At 42.9% G+C, this 23,209-nt stretch overlaps 2 protein-coding genes across 3 annotated transcripts; both read right to left on the minus strand.

Moving 5' to 3' along the window:
• Nucleotides 1–330: 330 nt before the first annotated feature.
• Nucleotides 331–8,941, minus strand: samd1b (sterile alpha motif domain containing 1b). The gene is made up of 7 exons (XM_029143316.3): nucleotides 7,419–8,941; nucleotides 6,143–6,380; nucleotides 5,838–5,959; nucleotides 3,376–3,424; nucleotides 3,180–3,294; nucleotides 2,479–2,593; nucleotides 331–2,363 (listed from the first exon to the last, which is right to left on the minus strand). Exons 1-7 carry the CDS (start codon nucleotides 8,574–8,576, stop codon nucleotides 2,220–2,222), a joined length of 1,941 nt encoding a protein of 646 aa, XP_028999149.1. The 5' UTR covers nucleotides 8,577–8,941; the 3' UTR covers nucleotides 331–2,219.
• A 212-nt stretch (nucleotides 8,942–9,153) lies between these two features.
• prkacab (protein kinase, cAMP-dependent, catalytic, alpha, genome duplicate b) lies at nucleotides 9,154–22,000 on the minus strand. Of its 2 annotated transcripts, XM_055511661.1 has the most exons (12): nucleotides 21,346–22,000; nucleotides 19,391–19,452; nucleotides 18,555–18,683; nucleotides 16,414–16,512; nucleotides 15,413–15,495; nucleotides 15,113–15,239; nucleotides 13,800–13,895; nucleotides 13,132–13,254; nucleotides 12,440–12,499; nucleotides 12,218–12,322; nucleotides 11,953–12,126; nucleotides 9,154–9,376 (listed from the first exon to the last, which is right to left on the minus strand). In XM_055511661.1, the coding sequence occupies exons 1-11, from the start codon at nucleotides 21,389–21,391 to the stop codon at nucleotides 12,001–12,003; spliced, it is 1,056 nt and encodes a 351-aa protein (XP_055367636.1). In that variant the 5' UTR covers nucleotides 21,392–22,000; the 3' UTR covers nucleotides 9,154–9,376; nucleotides 11,953–12,000. The 2 variants fall into 2 exon arrangements, with proteins under 2 accessions (XP_055367636.1, XP_028999449.1); XM_029143616.3 differs by having other exon boundaries at nucleotides 9,154–12,126.
• Nucleotides 22,001–23,209: the final 1,209 nt, after the last annotated feature.

Genomic DNA, 23,209 nt, shown 5'->3' on the forward strand with positions numbered 1-23,209 from the left:
ATGGCAAAATAAATACTGTATCAAATCCATTTTCCAAACGCACAGTCTGCGGTGTGTTAAATCCTCCAATACTGCATGTAGCACGGACACGGCTCCTTGTCGCTGTGACGGGACAGAGCTGCTGTTGTGACCCAGCTGCTTTAAATGTGCTGGTGTGTTCCCTCGACGATGCGCACACACACACACACACACACACACACACACACACACACACACACACACACACACACACACACACACACACACACACCTCTACATGCACAGAGATCATTCATGACACAAACAGTAAAAAAAGAGACACACAAAACATGCAACAACAGAACATTCATGTTGTGGTGTTTTAAGTTAATGTTTTATTACTAAAAATGTCCTTTAACAAATAATAAGAGGCAAGCAACAAGGGCACAGGCGCAGCTGTACACTGCCCCATGGAAACTCATGACATCAAATGAAGGAAGGAGGAGATGATGAACAAGTGGAGAGAGGTAGAGAAGGTCTGAAGAAAGAGGAATCCACTTAAACGTGAAATCATTATGTGAAGAATCAACTGAAAACAATTAAAAATGCAACAAAAAGACAAAATAAAAACACTTCCATGATGAAGAACTAGCAATAATAATTTCATGAATGTAGTTTGCTCGGGGGAGGGGGGGTGCAATGAGCTGTGACACAGTTTTATATCATTTGGTTTCTACAGGTTGACCATTAAACAGTTAAAAAGTGCTGGTGGTATGAGGTTATTTGATTGATTGACTCAGCTTTACCCTGCGATAACATCTTTCTGTTAGATACTGTTCTGATCATTTACAAATGGTTAATGCAATAAATGGAATATGCTTTCAAATATTTACATAATTACTTCATTATATACAGTTGAGAGTTGATTGTTCAGTTTGGTGGTTTGGGTCCACCTTTCTGGAGCCTATGCTGGAGCTGGTTTCACAAAGATATTGGTCTCAGCCAGCTGAAGAAATGAACCTGTAGCAGCTGTTTAAAAGGCGGCTCTACACAGAAATAAATTAAAATGGTTGCACTTCATATAGCTGTGACAAAATATTCATACAATACACATCTATACAGAGTTCTAAGATTGTTTGTTAGTTATGCCACAGTGACATCCTGTTTACAGCGCCGGTTGATTTTGATTGGACAGCGTTACACGTATTTTAGGAACCCAATGTTCACATCACTACAAGACAGTTCCTAATTTCTAAAGGTGCGATTAGTCTCTTTAAATAAATAGTTTGAGACTATCCAAGACATTACTGACACATTCTGAATTGGTAATAGGAAATAAATCCTGACATATTGTAGGAATGTCGCCACAGCTTACAGCAAAGTCTGCTGTTAGTTAGTTTTAATGGACCTTTGTGAAACTGGCTCCTCGCGGTGAAGTAAATAGGTTTAAAGCATTTACAAGCAGGTTTAAGTGACAGATTTCTATCTGAAACTATGTTCGAAACAAACAAGCTACACAACACCAACCACTTGCTAGTCTACTACACAACCAGGCCTTCCTCTACTCAGGCCACCATTTATTATGGACTACATACTGTAGGTGACCCACACGTGCGAGCATTATAAATCTGACCAACATATTACTCTTTTCTCCCATATGCTCTCTCCATGTGCATATCAACAGACACACACCCACAGCAAGAAGCCCTCATCGCACAGCCCCTAAAAAGTAAATAAATACCCAACATTTCACAGCAAAACTACAGCCTCTTACAAAATGTGCATAAAGGTCAGCGTGGAGCAGATCAAACAAATTATCTTGCACAGTTTAAGTAGGAAAGTTCCAAAGTGCATAATAGCAGTAAATAAAAAAAAGAAATTGCCTGATGGTTTTGAACCTCTGCATCTTAAAACCTGATGTGTCCGTTTTCTGCCTTTGTCACTTGTGCTATTTTTGGTAAAAAATCCTTTTTGTCCATGAAGCCTGGTCTTTTCTGTGTGTTTATGCAGCAGTTGCAGAGGCCCAGGAAGAAGTGTGTATGTGTGTGTGCGTGCGTGCATGTGTGTGTGTGTGTGTGTGTGTGTGTGTGTGTGTGTGTGTGTGTGTGTGTGTGTGTGTGTGTGTGTGTGTGTGTGTGGTGTGTGTGTGTGTGTGTGTGTATCATGAGATGGGCAGTGAGGTGCACCGTATATCATGCATGCATTTTTACATTATTACTTCACTTTTATATAGATACAAAAAAACAGTCTTGTGTGTTTTGCTAGCAGTCGTCATCCTCAAAGTGTGTTTTCTGCAGAACCTTTACATGGCGCTCATAAATCTTGAGGGCGGGGCCGAGCCTGATTGACAGACCAGTCAAAACATCGTTACGCTGCATGAGGAGAAGGGACTTGCCATCGATTTCCTAATGAAGAGAGAAAAGCAGTGTGTGTAGGCAGGTGCGCGTTTGATGTACATTACAGCCATCATTTCTGCCTGTGGTGCCCCCTACTGGCCGCTACGCGCTACTGCAGGCTCACCTGGGTCCTGAAGGCAGCGGCCTGCTCAGGGAACCCTGCTGCAGTGAAGTAACTGACCACGTCAGACACCGTCCAGTCCACTGGGCTCCCACTGGCCCCCTCAGACTTCACAAACCTGCAGAGATAAAACACAGGGCAATGGGCCCCTCAGATGCTGAAACCTTAACCTAATTGATTAAGATGATCGAAGAGTCCTTGTTGAAATTTCACTGTATAGCGATGCATAAATTAAAGCTGGATTGCTCTGTCTCACGTTGTCATAGCATAAATAGTAGCAGAAGTCACTTTCTGCTCAATGTTTGTAACCACTGAAACGAAAATAAATACTCTGGCTGTAGAACGACAATCCCAATATACAAACAACCGTCAGTCACTGTAACTTTAGTTCTTCAGATTAGTCACCTGATTCGCATCATTCTGAGCACATTGGATTGGCTAGAATTAAAAATGCCCCATGAAGCAAAGGTATGTGTAGGATTTATTACTGATACATGTGACTCATTTTAATGTTAGTCCGTCTTTAGCTCCAACTGTACAACTTCAGCTACAATTCAATTATTTCTGTGAGGTTTAACTAACCAAACAGTGTGTAATAGATATCTAACACAACGATCCATGGAAATTCAAGATGCTCTTCATGTGAAAAAATAATTTACAACACATTATTATAATTACAATTGATAACACTATACTATACTCACTCTCCACTAATTCCTCCATTTATTGTCCGTTCCTCAGACAGACCTGAGTCTCTCGGGGAGGCCGTGGGCGTGAGCAGGCAGGACGCGACACCCACCTCACTCTTACACTCCAGGCCTGCAAAAGAATAGTTAGGTTAGGTTCCTCTCTCTGCTGACAGCTTTACGCTCCTTTTCACAACAATTTAGCTAAACTCACCATTTAATGTTGGGGATGTGGGGCTGATCCTGTCCGGCTGCACCGGATTCTGCATGGGGGTGACAAGCAAAAATGCAAATGAGTGAGCAGGACAAAAGGAACACAGCTACGGCCTGGAACAAGTGAGCCCACGTACAACTATGCTGATGGAATCGTCTCTGATAGACAACGCAGTGAGCAATGACTGTGTATCTAGCGAGGAAAAATGCTAGCTCCTTGTTTATTATTACCTATCATTACTTTCATTAGTGTTTTTATTTGTTGCAAAGAAACACAGGCTTCAAATCTGCAACTCTAAGGTGACTTCCTCCACCTCTTGTAAGACAATCACCCCAACCCTAAAACGGGACGTTAGGACCATGTGTTGTGGTAAATGATGATGTGTGCAAGGCATGAAATGAGCTTGTGACGGAGCAGCGTTTGACAAAGCTCAAATGTTTCTTCAGCAAATCAACTTTATGCAAAACCTTTTGGTGGTCTCTACAAAAACAAACCTTGGCCTCAGGTTGCTTCTCCTGTCTCAACTGTAAGGTGCTAAAAAACATACAAATGTTATTCACTGTTGTTTGAATACCTCCTCAATAAAACCAGACAACAGCTTTTTCTCGAGATGTACTCATTTTCATATTATCATATTTTCCTACAATATAAACTTAGTATAAGTACTAATATTAAGTTGTAATAAAGTAGTTATTAATTAAACTTTTGCTGTGCTACCAACAGTTAACAGAACTGGATTTATCATATTTGTCCAAGTATAAACCTTGTAAGGTGACTTCAGCCTGCAGACAGGCCTAAATCTGCCTACATTATCTCTTGAATGAGAACATTTTTTCTAGACGTTCAGTTGTTACGTCAGTAGCAGCTAATATTGTGGGCGGGTGTTTGTGTTGTTGTTTTCTTATTCAAACTACACTGTACACATGCAAAGCTTCTTTAGGTGCGCTTCTTGTGTCATGACTTCCACAAATAGGATTGTTGGACCTTCTGAAAGGTGTGAGTGCAAGACTGAAACCACAGTATTTTCCCTGTGATGGACCGGTGACCTGTCCATAGGCTCCCAAAGTAGAAGGTCAGTGAAAAGGTGGGTGCTATGATTTCAAAACATAGGTAAAAATATGACAATTGCTTTCAATCTAATTTTAAACTCCTTGGTTGAGGAAAACTAAGGAAAACACCTAAAAGTTTACGAATACTGTTTCTTTAAACAATGTATTTCTATAGCTCCTAACGACTTTTATGAAAGCTGTCCCACAGTCCGACTCTCATTTCACTGTTAAATGAGCTTGGAGAGCGCCACGTCTTGTACCATAAGGTGTACTGTGGTTTTCACTATGATCTTTACGCCACTGTTTCCATTCATCACAAGTAGTACAGCAAAATTTTAATCGACCATTATAATGGTGTCACTGGTGCAATAGCTCAGGTGCTACTAATAGCAACAACACTGGTTCCATCCAGCAGCAGCTCAGTGAGTCCTGACTGTGTGCAGATCAGCCGGCTGCATGTACAGTTCAGTTATTATTCATTTGGTTTTCACCTGTGCTTTCCTGCTGCAACGTGTCAATATGTGTTGAGTTTTACCTTTTAAATAAAGTTTGCACACACATGCACGCACGCACGCACGCAGGCTAGCACGCACACACACACACACACACACACACACACACACACACACACACACACACACACACACACACACACACACACACACACACACACACACACACACACACTGTCTCTGAGCTGTACTGATGAGTATTGATTCTCCTTGAGTTCATCCTAACATCCCAGCATCTGTTGCTGGCTCTGCTAGAACTGCAGGATGGATCACAGCTTCAGAGCAAGAAAAAACACAGGAAAACTGTAAAAACTAACAAGGCTAAAAGGTGATGTTTCACCCTCTACAAACATGATGCAATGACATGACAAAAAGTAGCTGGGAGAACATGACAAGCCGATAATCTCATTCTGTCTAAACTGATGTGGGTTGAAGTGTGCAGATGAATGAGGTTCTGGAACAACACACCCTCTGATTCAGGTTAGAGCTAAGGGCAGAGGATGGGTTTCTCACAGTGTCAGCACTTCGGCGCAGTCATGTTTTGCTTCATTCACTTTGTTCTTCTTTTTATGTCAGTATAATCCTGCAATGGACTGGCGAGAGGCGGGCTACACCCTGGACATGTCGCCAGGTAGGGATAGGCTCCACCTATACATTATATATGTAAATCTATACCAGAAAATATTTGTGTTATGTTGTACTGTACTGTACATCATCTAATATTAATCAAATAGCCAACAAAACCACCTGAAAACTGTCCTTCAGAATCAGATAAACTGTTACTTTTCATTGTTCTCAGGTACAATTTGATTTTTTATTATATCAGTGATAATAACATATCAATAAACCTGCAAGGCTCATTGTGCCTTGGTTAAACTAGAACGCTCGTGCTCCCACTTACTTGTGCCGCCGTGTGTATCTGATCAGGCTCAGCAGCTCTCTCCTCCACGTGTCCATCGCGACAGTGTGAGGGTGAAGCTCCCTGAGCAGGCGCACGCGGCGCTGGGGCGGAGGAGTCCGGCCCTGACAGACGAGCAGGACACACGAGAGCAGGGGAAACGTTCATGAGAACTTTATACAACTTGGGCCTAAAAGTAATGGCACCTAATCTAAAACGGAAACCGTTGCCCAAAGTTCAAGTTCCCTTCAAGTTCAAGCAAAGCACAACAACAAATAAGATGATTAAGTGCTTATATGAAGTGCTACCTATAGCATCCTGCTGCTGCTGGTGGGGGCTCTCTTGCTTTGATGCTGCCTGGATCCCAGCATCTTCTGTGCTTTTGTCAATGAGCTCTGGTTCTGTTGTCATGGCTACCAGAGACGGTCCTCCCTCCTCATCAGAACTCTGGGGATCCTCCTCTTCCTCATTCTCTTCTCTTCCCTCTTCTTGTTCTTTGCTTTCTGTTTCCATTGGCTCATTCTCCTGGACTGAGGGGGACGGCGGCTGCAACAACATGTAAAGTTTTTTGAGATTGTGTGTCTACAAGGCGATGATACGGCCTTCATTCAGTGGGAGGACTGTGGAGCACCTGAGTTGATCTAGGTTCTCAAAAGCAATGGCTCATTGTTCTAGACTTTAGCTTTAAACTGGATTTTAAAATCTGCTGCTACTTCAGGGTAAAAAAAGTGTAAATGTAAAATGCCTCCCACTTAGAGAGCGGCACATATCAGAAATAAATAACGATAGCCGCCCACTTTAGCCTGCTCAGGTCTGCACCCACGGGGGGAGAAGGGGGAGTGATGTCAGCAACGACTCAAAGCCTTTAATGATGCACGACAAAGGAGAAATACGGGGATAGACTGGAGGGAGGGGCAAAGACTAGGCGGCGAGGATCGCGTCTCAGGCCGTGAGATGGGCTCGACGCGAGCGAACGCGGTGTTCGGCTGTTTGGGCTGAGTCGTCCTCCGCCGGCCTGCGCGACAGAGCGGCGCTCGCACGGGAGCGGCAGCGGCAGCGGCAGCGGCAGCGGCACGTCTCAAGTTGAAACCGCCTACTGCGCGGCAGGCCCAGACAGCCCAGCCAAACTTCCTGAGAAACAAATCAGACGTTATTGACCCCAAATAGTGTTGTGGCAACGAAGGCAGCGGCTGCTCGTGCGCGCGCCCCGCAGAGACGCTCCTTACGGCGCGCGCGCCCAGGGAAGCCGCTCCGGAGACCGTCTGCTCTCCCGTGTAACCCGCACCTTTTGTGCAGGAAGCCGAGCTACACAAACACGCACACGCCCGCGCTCACGCACACGCGAACGCATTTGACAGAGGGTACGGAGAAAATATGCGACGAATATAATTACACGTCACCGAAAGGCAGAGGAATCACTCCACACAGCAACACTTTGCTCTCCCCGTTATTATTTGGCGAGAGAAGCGCGTCCTGGTGCGTTTTAAGCAGCGATCATTAATTGATGAGCGAGCCATCAAGCCCGCGCTGTTCAGCAGCCCTACAACCAGGACGTGTTGCAAATATTAAGTTCGCGTTTCCCACCTTTTTCCCACCGGGCTTGTCCTGCAGTGCGCTCCTCACAAGTCTGTCAGCGGACGCGTCCTTCGGCACCGGCTCCTCCACCACCATCCCCCTCAGGGGGAGAGTGATGTTCCCGCAGCGCGTCCTGCGCAGCCTGCCCTTCGCCACCTCTCTCTCCATGACCACTTTGACTTTACCGCGGGTCAGCGTCTCGTCCGACAGCCGCTCCTGGCTGCTCAGATAGCCCAAAATCTCCTTCAGCCCGAGCGGCTTCATGTGGCCTCTGCTCGCGGCGGCGGAGCCGCCTCTCAGGCTGCGCTCGGACAGGCTGCGAACAGACGCCACCAATTTGTCGCCCAGGTCCGAGGTCGCGTGCTTGCGCGCCGCTCTGATGCCGTCCCCTCCGACTCGAAGTTTGGGCTTCGGGGGCGCCGCCTGCCTGTGCCGCTGCTGCTGCGGGAGGCTGTCGACGCTTCCACAGCAAGTTTGGACGCGCGCGTCCGCTCCGGACGCGCCGCACTCCGCCGCTCCGCCGACCGCGGCGGCTTTGTTCAGCGTGTCCCTGCCGCCGTCGCCGGCGTCGTGCGCGCTCGTCCTCGGAGGCGCACCGTCCCCGTGCGCCCGCTGTCCCGACGCCGCGTCTCTTGGCGCACTTGCTTTCTTGTCTTTACTGCTCCCGACCGCGCAGCCCGTCGTTGCGCCGCCGCCGAGGCACCCGTTTCCGCTACTCGGGCTGGAGGCAGGCTTGGGCTTCTGGCCGGCGGGGCTCGCTGATGTGGGAGCGCGGGGGTCCGGGCTGGGCTCGGAGTTCTCCTCTCCCTCCTCCTGGTCCGTGAAGCTGTGCGTGCTGTCGCCGTTGTTGTTCAGAGGGTCGTGTTTGCTCCGCTCCGCCGCCGTCTCCGCGCCGCTGCCGCCGGCGGCCGTGAACTCACTCCTCTTTCTGCTTTTCCTCTGCACCTTCGCCGCGTTTCGGTACGATATGGACCCTTTGTAGCTAACTTTGAGCACCGTCTGCTCTTGGATCAGTTTTTCCAGTTCGGTTCTGGTTCGGTCCGGGTCTGACCCGTGTCGTCTCCGGACCATTCGACAAATCCTCTCTAGATCTGGACGGGCTTTCCTGGAGCGGAGGGAGTCGATTGTTTCTAGGATCCACTCTCGGTACTTATTGGGCTCGGACATCTTCTCCTGGTGGTGCTGATGGGGTTCGGGCCGTGTGCGTCTTCTTCCCCCTCTCTTGTTTCACAAGTGACGCTGTGTCAAAGCTGGAAACCGGAGTGCGATCCCCGGCTGGAGAATGAGGACGGAAGCCTAACTGGTTCGCTTGCGTTCGTCGGCCACATTGTGCGCTTAAGGTGGACTGAAGATGGCGCCTCGATCTCCGCCACCGACGCAAACGATATTTAAGGTGGAACTGACTGGCTTTCCGCGGACAGGAGTTGTTCTTTGTTCGCAGCCTCGATATGATCAAGCCGCAGTTTCTAATAGTCGATGTTAATACAGGAAAATGCGAACGCGCAGTTCAGCCCCCAAGAGAACGACGCGCACGGGTTCCCGAGCGTCGTGTTGTTAAGCGTTGTGTCGAATGTAAGTGAGCTGGGCGGTCAACAGATGGGCGGAGGACGGGCTCATTCCGCATCAAGCGGCAGTGATGGATGTTTGACCTCTGGGCTGCGCGTACGTTTCAAACATCTCAGGCTTCACTTCTGTGGCTGCTGAACCATCAGATACAACTCATCCAGGAAGCAGACACATTCAGTAGAATTTTACAATAAAACTTTATTGGAATGATACTCATGTTGCAAAATATTACACTTTGTATCTCGTGTCACTGTTCCCGTGACTTTAGACACTTCCTTTTGCAGTGTGTGTATGACTGTATGAGTACGTGGGGCGGGGGTTAACATGGTTTACATCGGGGTCTCATTTCCCTAAAAAGTGCGACAGTATGTACCAGCATTGTGCCTGCGTCGATTGGATCACTGCAAAACATGGAGGAGACACAGATGATGTTGGATCATAACTTAAAACATTTTGTCCATGATGATATAGCCAACATTAAACTTGATATGGAGGAAATACAGCAAATGTGAAGTCTCAACAAGTTGTTTACACAGATGAAATAATAATAATAATAATAATAATAATAATAATAATAATAATAATAATAATAATAATAATAATAATAATAATAGACCAAAACAACCAACAAGTCAGTTCATGACCACATGTTGGGCAGCTTTGGTGGCCAAATGTCTGCAAGTATGCTTTTGGGTTCATTGGCTGTTTGTCTAAATGAGTATTTCAGCCCTGTATGAAAAGGAAGCAAAAGACATATGCTCTGTAGTTGAGAAATGAATATAAAAAGAAGCGGAGTCAGACCAGGAGATTTACGCCACTGTCTGGGCCCCAGGTCTTCAGGGGCCCAAAAAGACTCATTTGATTAATTGTACCTTTAGGAAAATGCCAGACACGACTTACATGTTCCCCTGTATTACTTTACATGTTTACTAATTGTTTGGATGCTGGAGCTTCTGTTGCTGGAGTGTTTCAGAGTAAGTGAAGACCTAAATCACTGCAGTGTCTATTTAGGGTCACCATTAACTCACATGATGTTTCGAGTGAATCAGAGGCCATGAATACCGCATAATATTTCGGTGGAGGAACAGTGTCTCAGCGAGGACCCTTTTGTCTGTTAGCATAAGTCATAGGTATTGAATTTATTGGATTGCAAAATAATCAGGGGTAGATCATTTATTTTGTTTTCCCATTTCTATTTTTCACTCGGCATGTAAAATAAGTCTGAAATGATGACAGAAACACCACATTTGAACAGTATGAACCAAATTAAAATATCTTCATTATGGTGGCACAATAGGATACAGCTAAAAAGAAGGCATTTAAACGTTTGAAACAGACACTAGTGTCACTTGGTTTTACTTTATTTTAAAGAACATATTCTACAAGGACCACCACTTTGGCCACTGTTTACATACTCTGCCGTCGAAGCTCAGGAGCTAAGGAGGCCTTCAACACCTGAAGTATTTTGTGTCATACACCTCAAAGAGTCAAGTTTTGTACCATGCACTGACAACATTTTTGTCTTTTCTCAACACTAGCTCAGTTCAGCTCCAGGTGCTCTGTTTATTCCTGACTTGTTCAGATGTGTCAGTCCTTTTTTTCATTACCACCACATGAAAAACAAACACAACAAACATGTTTCAAACACAGATATGAAGAGTCGTTGTGGCATGTAAGACTATCACTTGGACTTTGGTCCAACTTTGCAAATAATAAAGGTTGTGAGGTCGAAGAGGTGGGAAGAAGAATATGAATGTATTTCTGTAGACAGTAAAGCCAAGGTCGACTATCCAGGCTGTAAGCGATGACAATCTGGCCCTGACGGCCTCTTTCCCGTGGAGTGTAACAATGGCCAAGATGTTTGATTCAACATGCAAATTGAATTTAACTAGTGAGGTCTAAGGAGAGACAGCAGGTGCTTGTAGGACCCAACAGCAAAACCAAATCTTGTGGAAGGGGAAGCTGCGGAAGACGCTAACCAAATCTTTTAATGTTCCCTTATGTTCATCTTAAAAACCAAAATCTTAAATTTCCAAATCTACTCTATATCTTAAACAAGTTCCTCACATTGTCTTTACCTACTGACCCTAATGCTTCATCTAGTAAGTGATATGTTCAAACCTGAGATACCAATATGTGGGTGTTCCTTTACAACACCATTAAACTGAGATATTCCTGTTCCTTTAGCCTCATTTATTAGCATGAAATGACATCACCAGAGCCACAGTATCTAATAACATGTAAAAAGTGAGCGGTGCAGATATGCACAAAGCCTGGATATGCAACAATCATGGGAAGTGTAGATGGAGCTACACAGTAAACGTAATAGATGTTTTTGCCCCTTTAGGCATCCCCTGTTGCAGACTGGAATTTAATGCAACAGTTTTTCTCCTTTTAGCTCATCATGCTAGTGACGTGTGATATGAGGCGGTCCAGGTTTATATATTTAAGAAACAAATTAAGACAAACCTGCAAACATAACGTTACGTATGCTGAAAGTGCTTTTGTGTTATTTATTCAAAAGTTTAATCTACTCAGGGACCGAGTGAGTTAGTCAATAATCAGTTTAAATGTAAGAAACGGCTGCAGACCGAGCCTATAAGGTGTACAAGATTCGTGGTAACGACTATCAGGCTGCTGTAGAATTGGAACAGACCAAATAATTTCTCTAAAATGTGGCGCAAAAGTGAGTAAAACATGAATACAACAATAAATGTAAGAGGAAGAATCTGGGTGAAATGTGTAGAGGCAACACTAAATAATGGGGGTTCCAAGACCCATGAATCTGAAACACACCTTCATAATAAAGGGATCCATAAATAAAACAGAATTATAAATAAAAAGCAACAGAAAAGGCAACACTGCTGGTTTTCAGTCTCCTTGCTCTCTATCCCATTTTACTTCTTTTTGTAGCTGGTGCTTGTGATTGGGCAGGAGACAGTACTCTCTCCTGATGGCTCCCACTTGACCAGCCTACCTTTGACTCTCCCTACATCCTCCTTTCTTCCTCTGTCGCACTCTAACTCTAGAACTCAGCAAACTCCTTGGCACATTTCTCAGTGAAGGAGACGCGGATCTCCTCCTCCTCATAGTCATCAAAGTTGCTGGTGTCGCCTGGTCCCTTGAACTTGGGGACAAACGGAGCTTCCACCTGAGCATAATTAAAAGCACCAGTTCAGAGGCAAACAAAACCACAGGGTGGCTACACATGTATTTAGTATACACACAGTAAACCAAAGTACCTTTTTCTGATAGATGGCAATCCAGTCGGTGGTTGCAAACCACTTGTGTCCCTTGATGTCATTGACACCGTTTTTGAGGTTCCCGTAACGTTTTGTTAGATCCACCTGGTGAAAAAAAACAAGATCTTGACCTCACCGTTGCATTTTAAGGAAATACAGTAAGATAATATACAAACAGCAAAACTAATGAAAGTGTGTTATGGTTAAGTAATATATTTTCACCTGTAGCAGGTTCCTCAGGAGGTCCTTCAGGTCTGAGCTGAAGTGAGATGGGAAACGCACCTGAGGTAGAAGCAAAGTAGATGATGTGGTCAAGACCAGCTACATAATTACAAATCCATAAAGACGTCAAAAGTAATACAACAAAGTGTAGTCGATTTAGACAACTCAAGACTTGGTTGAAATACAGACATGAATTATGTATAGACAATCATGAATTATAGCTTAAATGTTCATTTGCATAGAATTAAAATTAATTATTAACTATTAATTCAAACACAGATGAAGAATATAGAGAGAGAATAAAAAAATATTAATGTTCATTTTCCGACACAGATAAATAACATTGCCAAGAATCTATAGGTTCTAAAAGTTTAGGAAATAAATCTGCTATACTGTAAGACAGCTGTAGCATTGTGTAATGGAACAGCACAAGATTAAACTGGGCTGTTTTAGTAGTTTAGACATACAGTGCATTTATTTAAAATTGATTGATTGATTCATACATTTTACATTACATTTATACATTTTAACATTAATAGCCACTACTGCATTTTCTACTCAAATGATATGATAACATAAAAAATAAAATAAAACTGCATGTAGTCATATTAATGTTTTTCACAAGGTACAAGGCAAAGGATAAAAACTATTCTGAATATTAGAAGAGATTCACATGTGGAACTCAGACTCACCTTTCCTGATACAATCTTTTCATAGATTTGAATGGGCTGGTCGGCAAAGAAAGGGGGGTAACCTGCCGCCATCTCATAAACCAGGACGCCCAATGCCCACCAGTCTACAGCCTTGTTGTATCCCTTTTGGGTGACGGAGGAGAAAAAAACAAACAAAAAAAAACAAGACTATATCAGGAGATGTTAAAATTGTACTAATTTGTTCTTCTGGAATTTAGCAGAATTATTACTTAGACAGTGTTCAATGGATATGAGACCTTACAGGTGGTGAAACATAAATAAAACGTCATATTGAGGATGGAAATCAAACCAAGATGTCTAAGATTAAATCAATGAAGGCTGTGAAACATTGACAAAGCATTTTACACTAAAACCTGACACTGTCAGTAATTGCTTTATAGGTGCGTGCCACTAGTTTCTAGTCACATTTCTTAAATTAATAGCGAAGCTGGTGTCACTGCAAGTGCTGGAAGGTGCTTTGAAGACTCAAGTAAGCAGTGCCAAGAATATAGATTAGAATATATAAAATATATTGAAAGTACATTTATAGAATATATTGACCTATAATGTCTCATTTTTATTTTCTACTGCTGCACAGCGGACTTGTAAATAAAAAGCTGTTAAGATGTAACACAGAGGAAACTGAGAAGGAAACCGTAGATCCTCACCTTGCTGAGGATGATTTCCGGGGCCAGATATTCTGGCGTGCCACACAGTGTCCAGGTCCGGCCTTTCACACGTTTGGCAAAGCCAAAATCTGTCACCTGGCACAGGAATACAATGAAGACAATAAGAACAACAAACTACTACACACAAGGGAAAAAGAGTGTAACTGAGTGTAACACAAGAAAGGTGAGAGTCTGATTACCAGAAAGCAAAGGCATTTCCCAACAGCTGTTATTCACAGTTCGCCCCTAGAGGGCAGCATAATCTGTGCTACAAGCCAACTTTAGCCAATACAGGGATGTACACACTACAGCCATATTTACACTGGGGCCTATACTGTCTATTATAGTCTTTCAGTATACAGCAACCCTGTCTTTCAGATTATCATATTCTCATAAGTGTTACACATCTTTTTATGTATCTTGGTGAAGACTGTATTGAACAATATTCATTTTAATAAATGATGTGAATGTGTGATTATCTGCCATGTTATTGGATTAAACCTCCCTCCTTACACTGGGGTTCTCTCATTTCAGTCGGAGGTTTTATTAACCATAGGTGAACTTGGGTTATTAAAAAGAAAAACAAGACTAATATCACCATGCCCTAAATGTCAGTGCTAAAATGTTCAGCACACTTTATTAACAGCTGCTACTTCAGGTTGGGTTGCTGTTTAGAATAAAAATAAAAGCACAATGCAGTGCCATTTCATATGATGTCCAAAGAAGCAATAATTCTGTGTAATTCTGCAAACAAATGTGTAATTACTGGATTTTAAAATGAATATCCCAGTTAGGCTGATTATCAAAATGGCAAGGATGAAGCAAGGTTCACCAATTAGTGACAGAGTGCATGAGTAAATAATTCAGCGACTTTAGAGGAATAAGGCATTTGGGGATTACAAGGTCTCAAATCAGCAGTTAAGTGGCTGCGTTCTTTTAGCCGTCATCAGGCACTGCAACACAAACAAACACAACCTCAACGTGAGCGTAGTTGTTCGTTGCATCCACAAATAGTTGTTTAAACTCAACTTAAAAGGAAAAAGTAACCAGAGGCTCTGCTGCCTTTTCTGGGCCCAAACATATTTGCAATAGACAGAGATGGAAAAAGAAAATTGTCACAGCATTACATATGGGTTGAAAGCTGGAGATGACAAAACCTTGCTTTTTATACACTGTTTTTCAAAAATCCTCTTATAGATTGACCCAATTTCAACCCAGCTTTATATGCGAGAAGGTTGGCCTCATATTTACCTCCACATACTCTGGTATAGCGAGGAGCTCACGGTGAGAGGAGAACGCTTAGAGGTAACTACCTGTATGTAGCCCTGTTGGTCTATCAGCAGGTTTTCAGGCTTCAAGTCTCTGTAGATCAGGTCCAAAGCGTGCAGGTACTCAAAGGTCAGAACTATCTGAGCAGCGTAGAACCGAGCATGAGGCTCACTGTTCAAATGCACAATCACAGAACGACAGAGAGAGAGTGAATAACCTAAATTCAGGAAAAAAATAAAACAGAAGACGCTGATAATGCAGTTTACAATTAAAATTTATATCTGTATGCATCTCCAGTGCTTCGGGACAATAAACTGTAGAGTACGTGACACACAGACACCAACCTAAATCTGCCAATTCTCCGTAGATGGGAAAACATCTCTCCACCTGGTACATATTCCATCACCATGTAGAGGTTAGTGTTGTCCTGGTAAAGACATGTTTGAGACACTCAGTCATGTATACACGCACAAACAAACTGGATGTTATCATCATTACTGTGTCTAACTGGACACCATAGGGTTCTCTGCACAGAAATAAATCATAGATCGTAACTGTGTTTACAATGCATTGACTTAGGTGACGTTTCCAGAGCTTTTGAAAATCGCATTTATTAAAATTTAATAGCAAAACCTTTATTTGCTGTTGGGCATGTCTAACCAAGCTACTGGTTTGCGCTGGTCAGTGTGTTCCTGTTGTTTTCACTGTTGTGTGTGCCGAACAACACACGTGGATAGGAAAATGCTGCTAATTGGTTTATTTGAGGCATCGAGGATATTTAGTCCCAGGGCATCTAAACAGCTTAACCTGAATAAAGCCTTAACTGGAGTATAGCCATCAGCTGGTTTAGTCTGGATGGCTACAACCAGCCATCGACTGTGAGACTTACATGTAAGTGTTGATGTTGAACTTCATTTTAATGATAAGCAAAGTCACATATTTGTGGCAGATATTATGGTATGTTTTTTAAGCTAATGCAATCATCCTTTGGACTTCATCAACACAGAATATGTGCTATAGCTCAAATGAATATGGAAAACAAAGATTAGGACATGACATACTATCATGACAGATAGTCCACAAAGTATTATGAGCCAGCAGTTGCTATTGTCACTATATAGTACAAATTTTAACATACTTATAATGAAAATTTATATTTAACAGCCTGTTTGATGTGATAGCATTTCAATTGACCTCATTTACATTCTCCTTAATATCTTAATATTCAACACCAATTTAGAAGGTAGTGGGAGAAATGAATGAGGAAGAATCTTTTTAGTCTCTTATCATCAGAACCCGATGACAAACAGGCCTGAACATACACACTACCTCAGACTGTGCATACCTTGAATGAGTATTCTAACCGCACCAGAAAAGGAAAGCTGACGGCCTGAAGAATCCTCTTTTCATTTAGAGTGTGCTCTATCTGCTTGAGCTTCACCACCTAAAAAAGTGAAAAGAATGTGGTCAAGAGATTCATTTGTTTTATCGAGGCAGGAGTTCTTCATCATACATTAATGGTCCCCGTGTCCGTTTTATCTAAAGCAAGACAAGAAATACTGGTGAAAGAAACACATCTCTGCAAAACTGTGCTACAGGATGAAGTTGAAAGTTAGAGTTCGTCATGTTAATTTGGACAGGGTACAAAACAAAAACAACGAAGAAGACAAAGCTGTACAGTAAAATAGGATTAGAAAAAATAATTCAAGTTTAAATATGGCTCAAATTCAGAAAATATGTAGATGTCATAAGACCAAATTATTTTTATTGAATCTTTCAGCTCAGGGCAGCACACTGGTGCAGTGGTTAGCGCACAGCACAAGGTACTGGATTCAGTTCCATGGTTCCTAATGTGTCTTTCTGTGAGGTATTTGCATGTTCTCCCTGTGTCCCACAGTCCAAAAACACGCAACTAGGTTGAGTAGGAGGTCTATATTGTCCCCAGGTGTGAATATGAGAGTGAGAGATTGTCTGTGTATATACAGTATGTGGCCCTGGGATGGACTGGCAACATGCCAGGGTGAACCCTGCTTCCTGTCCGACTGCATGCTGGGATAGGCTCCAACATAACCCCTACGAGGACGGAGCAGCAAAGACATTGAGTGTGTTTCAGCTCATCTCTCTGTTCTGCTTTCAACTGGAATTAAAAGGAATTATATATACAGTACTACAGAAATAAATGGGGAGTAAACTGTTTAGCGCTGTAAGAAAATGGTCAAGATATGTGATTGCATCACAACAGTTATAATTATCAACATATCATATCTTCATTAAACATACAGGTAATGGTGGAGAAGTGGAAAGCCTATCAGGAGTGTGACTTTGGAATCACCTCATGTCACATCAGGCTATAAAACTTTGCTTAGATTTTCTTGGGTGCCTCCATTTATGAAAGCCGGTGATTTGATGTCTAATTTTGGATTTTGTCCAAAGTTACATTCATGTGGGGCTCGCTGCTACAGCCCAGCTACCGCTGCAAGCTTCTGTGCTGTGTGTCTCTAAAGCCATTTTGTGGTAGCTTTACTTTGATGTTCAGTGTTAAGGACCTGTTGCATCACGGCTTCTACTGAGGCTCAGCTGACAATACTGATATATGGATTAAGGAAAATTAATTAATTAAATTAGTTTTCTTCTTTTATAGTGGTAAGATGTCCAGGCTAAAAAAGTTCTTGACACTTCCTCTAGCAAACTCTGTTGGAAAGATGTTTTCAAGTTGGATCATACAGTACCAACATGTCCTCATAGATGCTGTATACTTTAGGAAGGTCCAATCCCCAGCTACAGGAGATGCATGCATTTTTTTCTCTCAAATTTGCTAGTTGCTAAGAACCTGATTTTCTCTATATAATGTTTATTGGATGTGTTTATCAAGAGAATGATTCCCTTTTCTTACCAATGCTTGAAATTGTTGTGCTAAATAAAGAAGCAACAAAACATTTTCTTTAGTTTAGTGCAGAGGATCTGGAGCATTGTCATCTGACATGATCAGTGATAGTGTCCACAAAAGACCAATGTCAACATGAACAGGGAAGAGAAAGCACATTAAAGATTAGGGTGGGCAAAAAAAGCTGTTTGAATCTCAATACAAACCAAAGGAGAGTGTGATGAAGGAAGTATATCCATATATATATATAGCTTTATTCTCAAATTCTATACTGAATTTCTTTGAAAATATGTCATTTCTGATGTTTTCTTTAATTTCATAGCCCATTATTCTTGTAGGTGACACAAAACTTTCATCAACTTGCATTAGAGCAGATACATTATTCTAAGTTAGATACTAATTTACTGTATTTCATCTTATCAGATCTGCATAAACACAACCTTGGTTCTGTCCCAAACAATTCCAAAGAAAGTATTTATCTGTCTGTATTTTGAGCAGCAGAAAAAAAATCTCCAAATCTTCTCATAATGACATGTTTCTGTAAAAGATTTACATTTAAGCCCTCCTGTCCATCCACTGTGGTCCTCCTGAACTTGACTAACCTTCTGCTTGTTCAGAATCTTCATGGCGTAATGCTGTCCGGTTTCTCTGTGCCTCACCAGCATAACACGGCCAAATGAACCCGTGCCCAGGGTTTTCAACCTCTCAAACTGCTCCAGGCAAGCAGTGTTCTGAACAAAACAAAAATGGTTAGTAGGCTTTTGTTAAAACAAGAGAGTGGAGGTTGTGGTATAGGAGGTTAATTCTATTTTCTAAATGTCTCCTACATTATTATCATGCATTTTATTCTAAACACTTGATAACATTTATGTATAATGTATATGTGTTTTCTTCAATACATACATACTGTACACAGTATCTGTGGATATTGTGCTTATATGATACACAACACTAAATAGACTTATATTTTAGCTACAGTAAGCCTGTAAAACTTACACAAAGTGAAGTCATCATCAGTTTTTTCACAAGTAACGTCAGCTCAGTTTTCTCATGAATATTAATATTGATGAGCAATGCATTGAGCTAGGAAAATGTACTGTACCATGTCTTATGATACAGGAAAATGTTCAAAATCATGTAACCCTTAATGTTCTTTGCAGCAAAAAAATTCAAAACTTAATGTTTGGTGGCAATTTGTTACATTACTCAAAAACACTACAAAGAAAAAAACAACAAAACTAAAATGCATTATAAAACATTCAGTAAGTACTTGGTTTATTACATAATTCCAAGCTGAAGAGGAACAGTGTGCATGTTACTCTATAATAATAATAAACATTTTTAAATCTGATTATTTGAACTGTATTTGTGCTAGCTATTGCATGTACGAATGTGAGAGCCTTATATTCACACACATACAATATGATATCTCACTAACCTGTGCAGGATTCTCCCACTTCTTGAGGAAGTCCTCTTTGGCTTTAGCAAGGAATTCCTTTACTGTGGAAGACAAATCAAGCAAAAGCTTTAGTGATGTGTGTAAAGAGCAAAAATGAAAAAAATACAAAAGAAACGGAAAAGAAATACAGACATTAAAAAACCTATTTACCCCAAATGTTTCACACTCCTCTTTCTAGCACAGGTTTTTGAATGTTTGATCACTGCTCTAATCCATTTTTCTCTGCTATGTTTAGTGAAATTGAAGCAGTTTCTTTAATAATTGACTGAATCCAATTGTCATCGTGATTTATGGCTTTAGTCTTCTCAAGCTCTATAGGAGTTCAAAGAAATGTATTGAAATCAGACATGAATCTGTTTCTATTTATATCTGCTGAGCTGTTGTACAAACTATCTTCTATCTAAAATGTTGCTCTCAGCTTAGTTTGTCCAGCTACTGCTCATCTGACAGAAAGAGTGATATATTTGATGGCACTGGTGTAGAACTTAAATAAATAAAATATGCCAGTACAACTGGCCTAGTACACACAACTTTCCAAACCTTAAAGGGCTACAGCTGTGACCCTGCTGTTGTAATGTCTGCAAATTTGATGCATGTTTATAATGTTGACACAAATTCAATTTCACATCTGGTTTGATGCTAAACTACTGATAAAATATGTACAAACAAAGCGTTGGTTATACAGAGCTAACTATTCTTCAAGCTCATTCTGTATTTGTAGGTACCTGTAAGAAGGCCACGTTATAGTGCGAAACCTTATAAAATGTCATAGCTCTACTGGACAGGAATACTAACACAGTGAATCTTGAGCCTTGAATCAAATTGGGAAGCTGACCTAGAAAAAAAAGGCATTTAACGGGCAGCCAGTCTAGTGACAGATGCTATTCATTTTTTGTTTGTGTTTTTTTACCCTTGACTAAATTTAGAGGCTAAAAGTTAAGATTTTCTGTCAATCAGCCACATGCATGTAGAATATTTAATCACTTATTTACTACAGAGAAATTAATTCAATCACTCCAATCATACTCATATATCATATACAAGTTAACAGTTAGCTTTGGATATTAATATTTACTCCAACAGTCAAAAGGCTCATGCTACAGTACCAAGTGGTTCTATGATGTAGGATCACAAACGCAGAACTACCCAAACAAGACCTCACACAGTTCTTCTTGTAAATGTCTTGCTCATGTGCATACTCAATGGAGTGATGGCAGCATGGAATCAAACAGTATTATGTCTGGTATCCGTTCCAGTCAGTCAACATCTAGAAGGTTCAGGCACATTAATATCTCATGCCTTTGTATGAGGGTACACTATACTTACACTATACAGCAGACAGACTCGGACCGGCCCAAATGGCCAGGCCTTTATGGGTCCACCAAACAAAACAGTGCCTACAAAGATCACGTACAGCTCACCCACACCTTTTCTGTAGTATTGCCTTCCAAGGGAGTCGAGCAACAGGCCTGGAGTGTTTTTTGACACACACATAGTTGAAATCCTGCCAATAACTCAGTACAGTGAAGATGCCAAGATAATTACAGCTTACACTTGGCGTTGGCTGTTTTGCAGCTCGTACTGAGTTGGCTATGAAAAAAGCACCTCTTCCTGCTTCACCATCCACGAACATCAGATGTTCAAAACTCAGCAGCTGATTTGAATACATCTATTTTTACATGCTGCTGATGCATTTGAATGTATGCAATAAGGGAGCGCGCGTGAGACGAGCTCAATCGTTTGCACCCATTTGTTGTGATCCCACTAGTGGATCTTAATGAAGTGTAAGGCAGGAATAGGCCTGTAATCAGCAGTGTACGGCACATTATGTAAGATAACTCGTCCCGCTGTAGAGCACCATCCCTCGTCATTTCACGCGGCTGTACATCAGGTGCTGCTCAGTGATCGCTAACGCTGCTGGCGACGGTACCCACCGCTTTCCATCTCGCTGCCCTTTCTTGCCGTGGGCGCGTTGCCCATGATGACAACCAGTCAACGGGCGATCCGTGGCTTTCGGCCGCCCCGCAGCCTCCTCGAGCCGGTCTCCACTCGATAAGGGCTGAGCGGCGCCTCCCAAATCCAGTTGTGCCACACGTTAACTCCGAGGTGTTGAACGTTAATGCCGCGGCAGCTGCTGATGCGGTGCCACGGCCGGACAGGCTAGCTCACTCACTGCACGGTCATCGACAGCCGGTGACAGTAATCGAGCTTAAATCCACGGGGAGCTGTCGCTGTGGTACCTCGGTGGTCGGGGCTTCGCTGGACCGTTAGGCCAAGCTCGGCGCAGTCGGCCTGAACACGGAGCATCCAGTCCTCCGTCCCTCTTGCAGCCCCCGCGAGCGAGCGAGCGAGCGAGCGAGGCCCCCCGGCTCCCCACCTCTCCCCCAGCCCAAAAAAACAGCAACAGCGACGGCGGCTTCGCACTGTTAATGCTCGAAAGCCTGTCACGTATAGCTAAAGCACCCAGCTTTTATGAAAATAAAACCTCGGCGGGGTCCGACAGCGACGGGAATTCATCCAAATCAACATTGGCCCCCCGTAGCCTCGGAGACGAGCAGGATGACGGAACTACAGCCGCGCGAGCGTCCCGCCCACTTGCCAAAAGCAGCGATGATTGACAACGTGCTACTCGGCCACAGATTGGTCGACTCCCTGCAGCGCTCTCACATCGACTGCCCTGATTGGTCGGTTGCAATCCATCAACAACGGTATCGTCCCGCCGCCCTACAAAAAATAAGCACGGGGAGCGTCACCGATTATTTTCCTCTCAACGACGGACGCGACGCGCCCACTTTCCCTGGGTTCGTGCATCTATTGGTTTGGCGTGGCCGAACCGTGGGAATCGTTGCGGATGCGGGGATGCTTATTGGTTGTCAACAGCGGGTGACAGGATTGCCCCCCCCCCTCCGAAAAATTCCCTCTCCTCGATTCTTCACCACTCCCTCTCCGCCGCCAAACGACTGATACACGTTTGGCTAAGTGACGTCAACTGTGAGCTATTTTTAGAAATGTTGGTCAGAATTTGGAGCACGCGCATCGCGATCTGGCTGGCATGGCTTCTAAAAAGCTCGCAGACATCCATGAACGGAGGAAAGAGTGTTTCTGTCGGTAAATGGCTCAATCACAGGAAATAAAGGCTCGTCTTTTGAAACAACACACGTCTGTAATCGTCCAGCTGCATCTGTCACCCTCTCCCTAGAACTGGATTACCTACAGAGCAAACGCCCAAGGCCCCTAATTATCATCATCCTCAAAGGGCACAATATCAAATCGATTTGCATATGAATATCTAATGTTAATTATGATCCAAGCTTGTGTAAATGTAAAATGCAACAAATAGGGCATGGCTAAGTCCAATACGTCAAATCTGGTCTCTACATCAACATGATTTTCTGTCTAAAACTACTACTGCACACATTGCTACAGCTGAAGCCCTACCTCATTATGTGGCACGTCAGTGAGTTCTGAAGGTTACCACAGAGGTTCTAAGCAATGTCTGCACTGCTTGCCTGAAACGTGGCACTGACACATCTATCTCGTCACTCTGTCCAACCAAAACGGATCTGAAGCACACACTTGAGACTTCGGAATCGACAACTGTGTCAATATTGTTTGAGCGATATCATGGGCAGTAATTACAGAGCAAGTGATGCCACGTGTGAACTGGTTGTCAACCATTTTGCAAGTTACCAGGACCAGAGCCTGGTTTCTACTATTCATAGAGTGTTGCTTAACAGCAAACCGAGGCAACAGATGGATCGAGAGAGGAGTCTGTCCCTATCGAAAGGAAAAAATGGG

The sequence above is a fragment of the Betta splendens genome, chromosome 1, assembly GCF_900634795.4.
Source record: "Betta splendens chromosome 1, fBetSpl5.4, whole genome shotgun sequence".
Lineage (NCBI taxonomy): Eukaryota > Metazoa > Chordata > Actinopteri > Anabantiformes > Osphronemidae > Betta > Betta splendens.

What these genes read in the sequence shown, in the direction of transcription:
- samd1b (XM_029143316.3), bottom strand. Translation starts at nt 8,576, where the DNA reads ATGTCCGAGCCCAATAAGTACCGAGAGTGGATCCTAGAAACAATCGAC. An exon ending in CACATCCCCAACATTAAATG is followed by an intron (nt 3,295 to 3,375) that starts GTGAGTTTAGCT and finishes ATTCTTTTGCAG; the next exon opens with GCCTGGAGTGTAAGAGTGAG. An exon ending in CCGCTGCCTTCAGGACCCAG is followed by an intron (nt 2,364 to 2,478) that starts GTGAGCCTGCAG and finishes TCTCTTCATTAG; the next exon opens with GAAATCGATGGCAAGTCCCT.
- prkacab (XM_055511661.1), bottom strand. Translation starts at nt 21,391, where the DNA reads ATGGGCAACGCGCCCACGGCAAGAAAGGGCAGCGAGATGGAAAGCG. An exon ending in GGTTAGAATACTCATTCAAG is followed by an intron (nt 15,496 to 16,413) that starts GTATGCACAGTC and finishes TGTCTTTACCAG; the next exon opens with GACAACACTAACCTCTACAT. An exon ending in TCCTGAGGAACCTGCTACAG is followed by an intron (nt 12,323 to 12,439) that starts GTGAAAATATAT and finishes TTTTTTCACCAG; the next exon opens with GTGGATCTAACAAAACGTTA.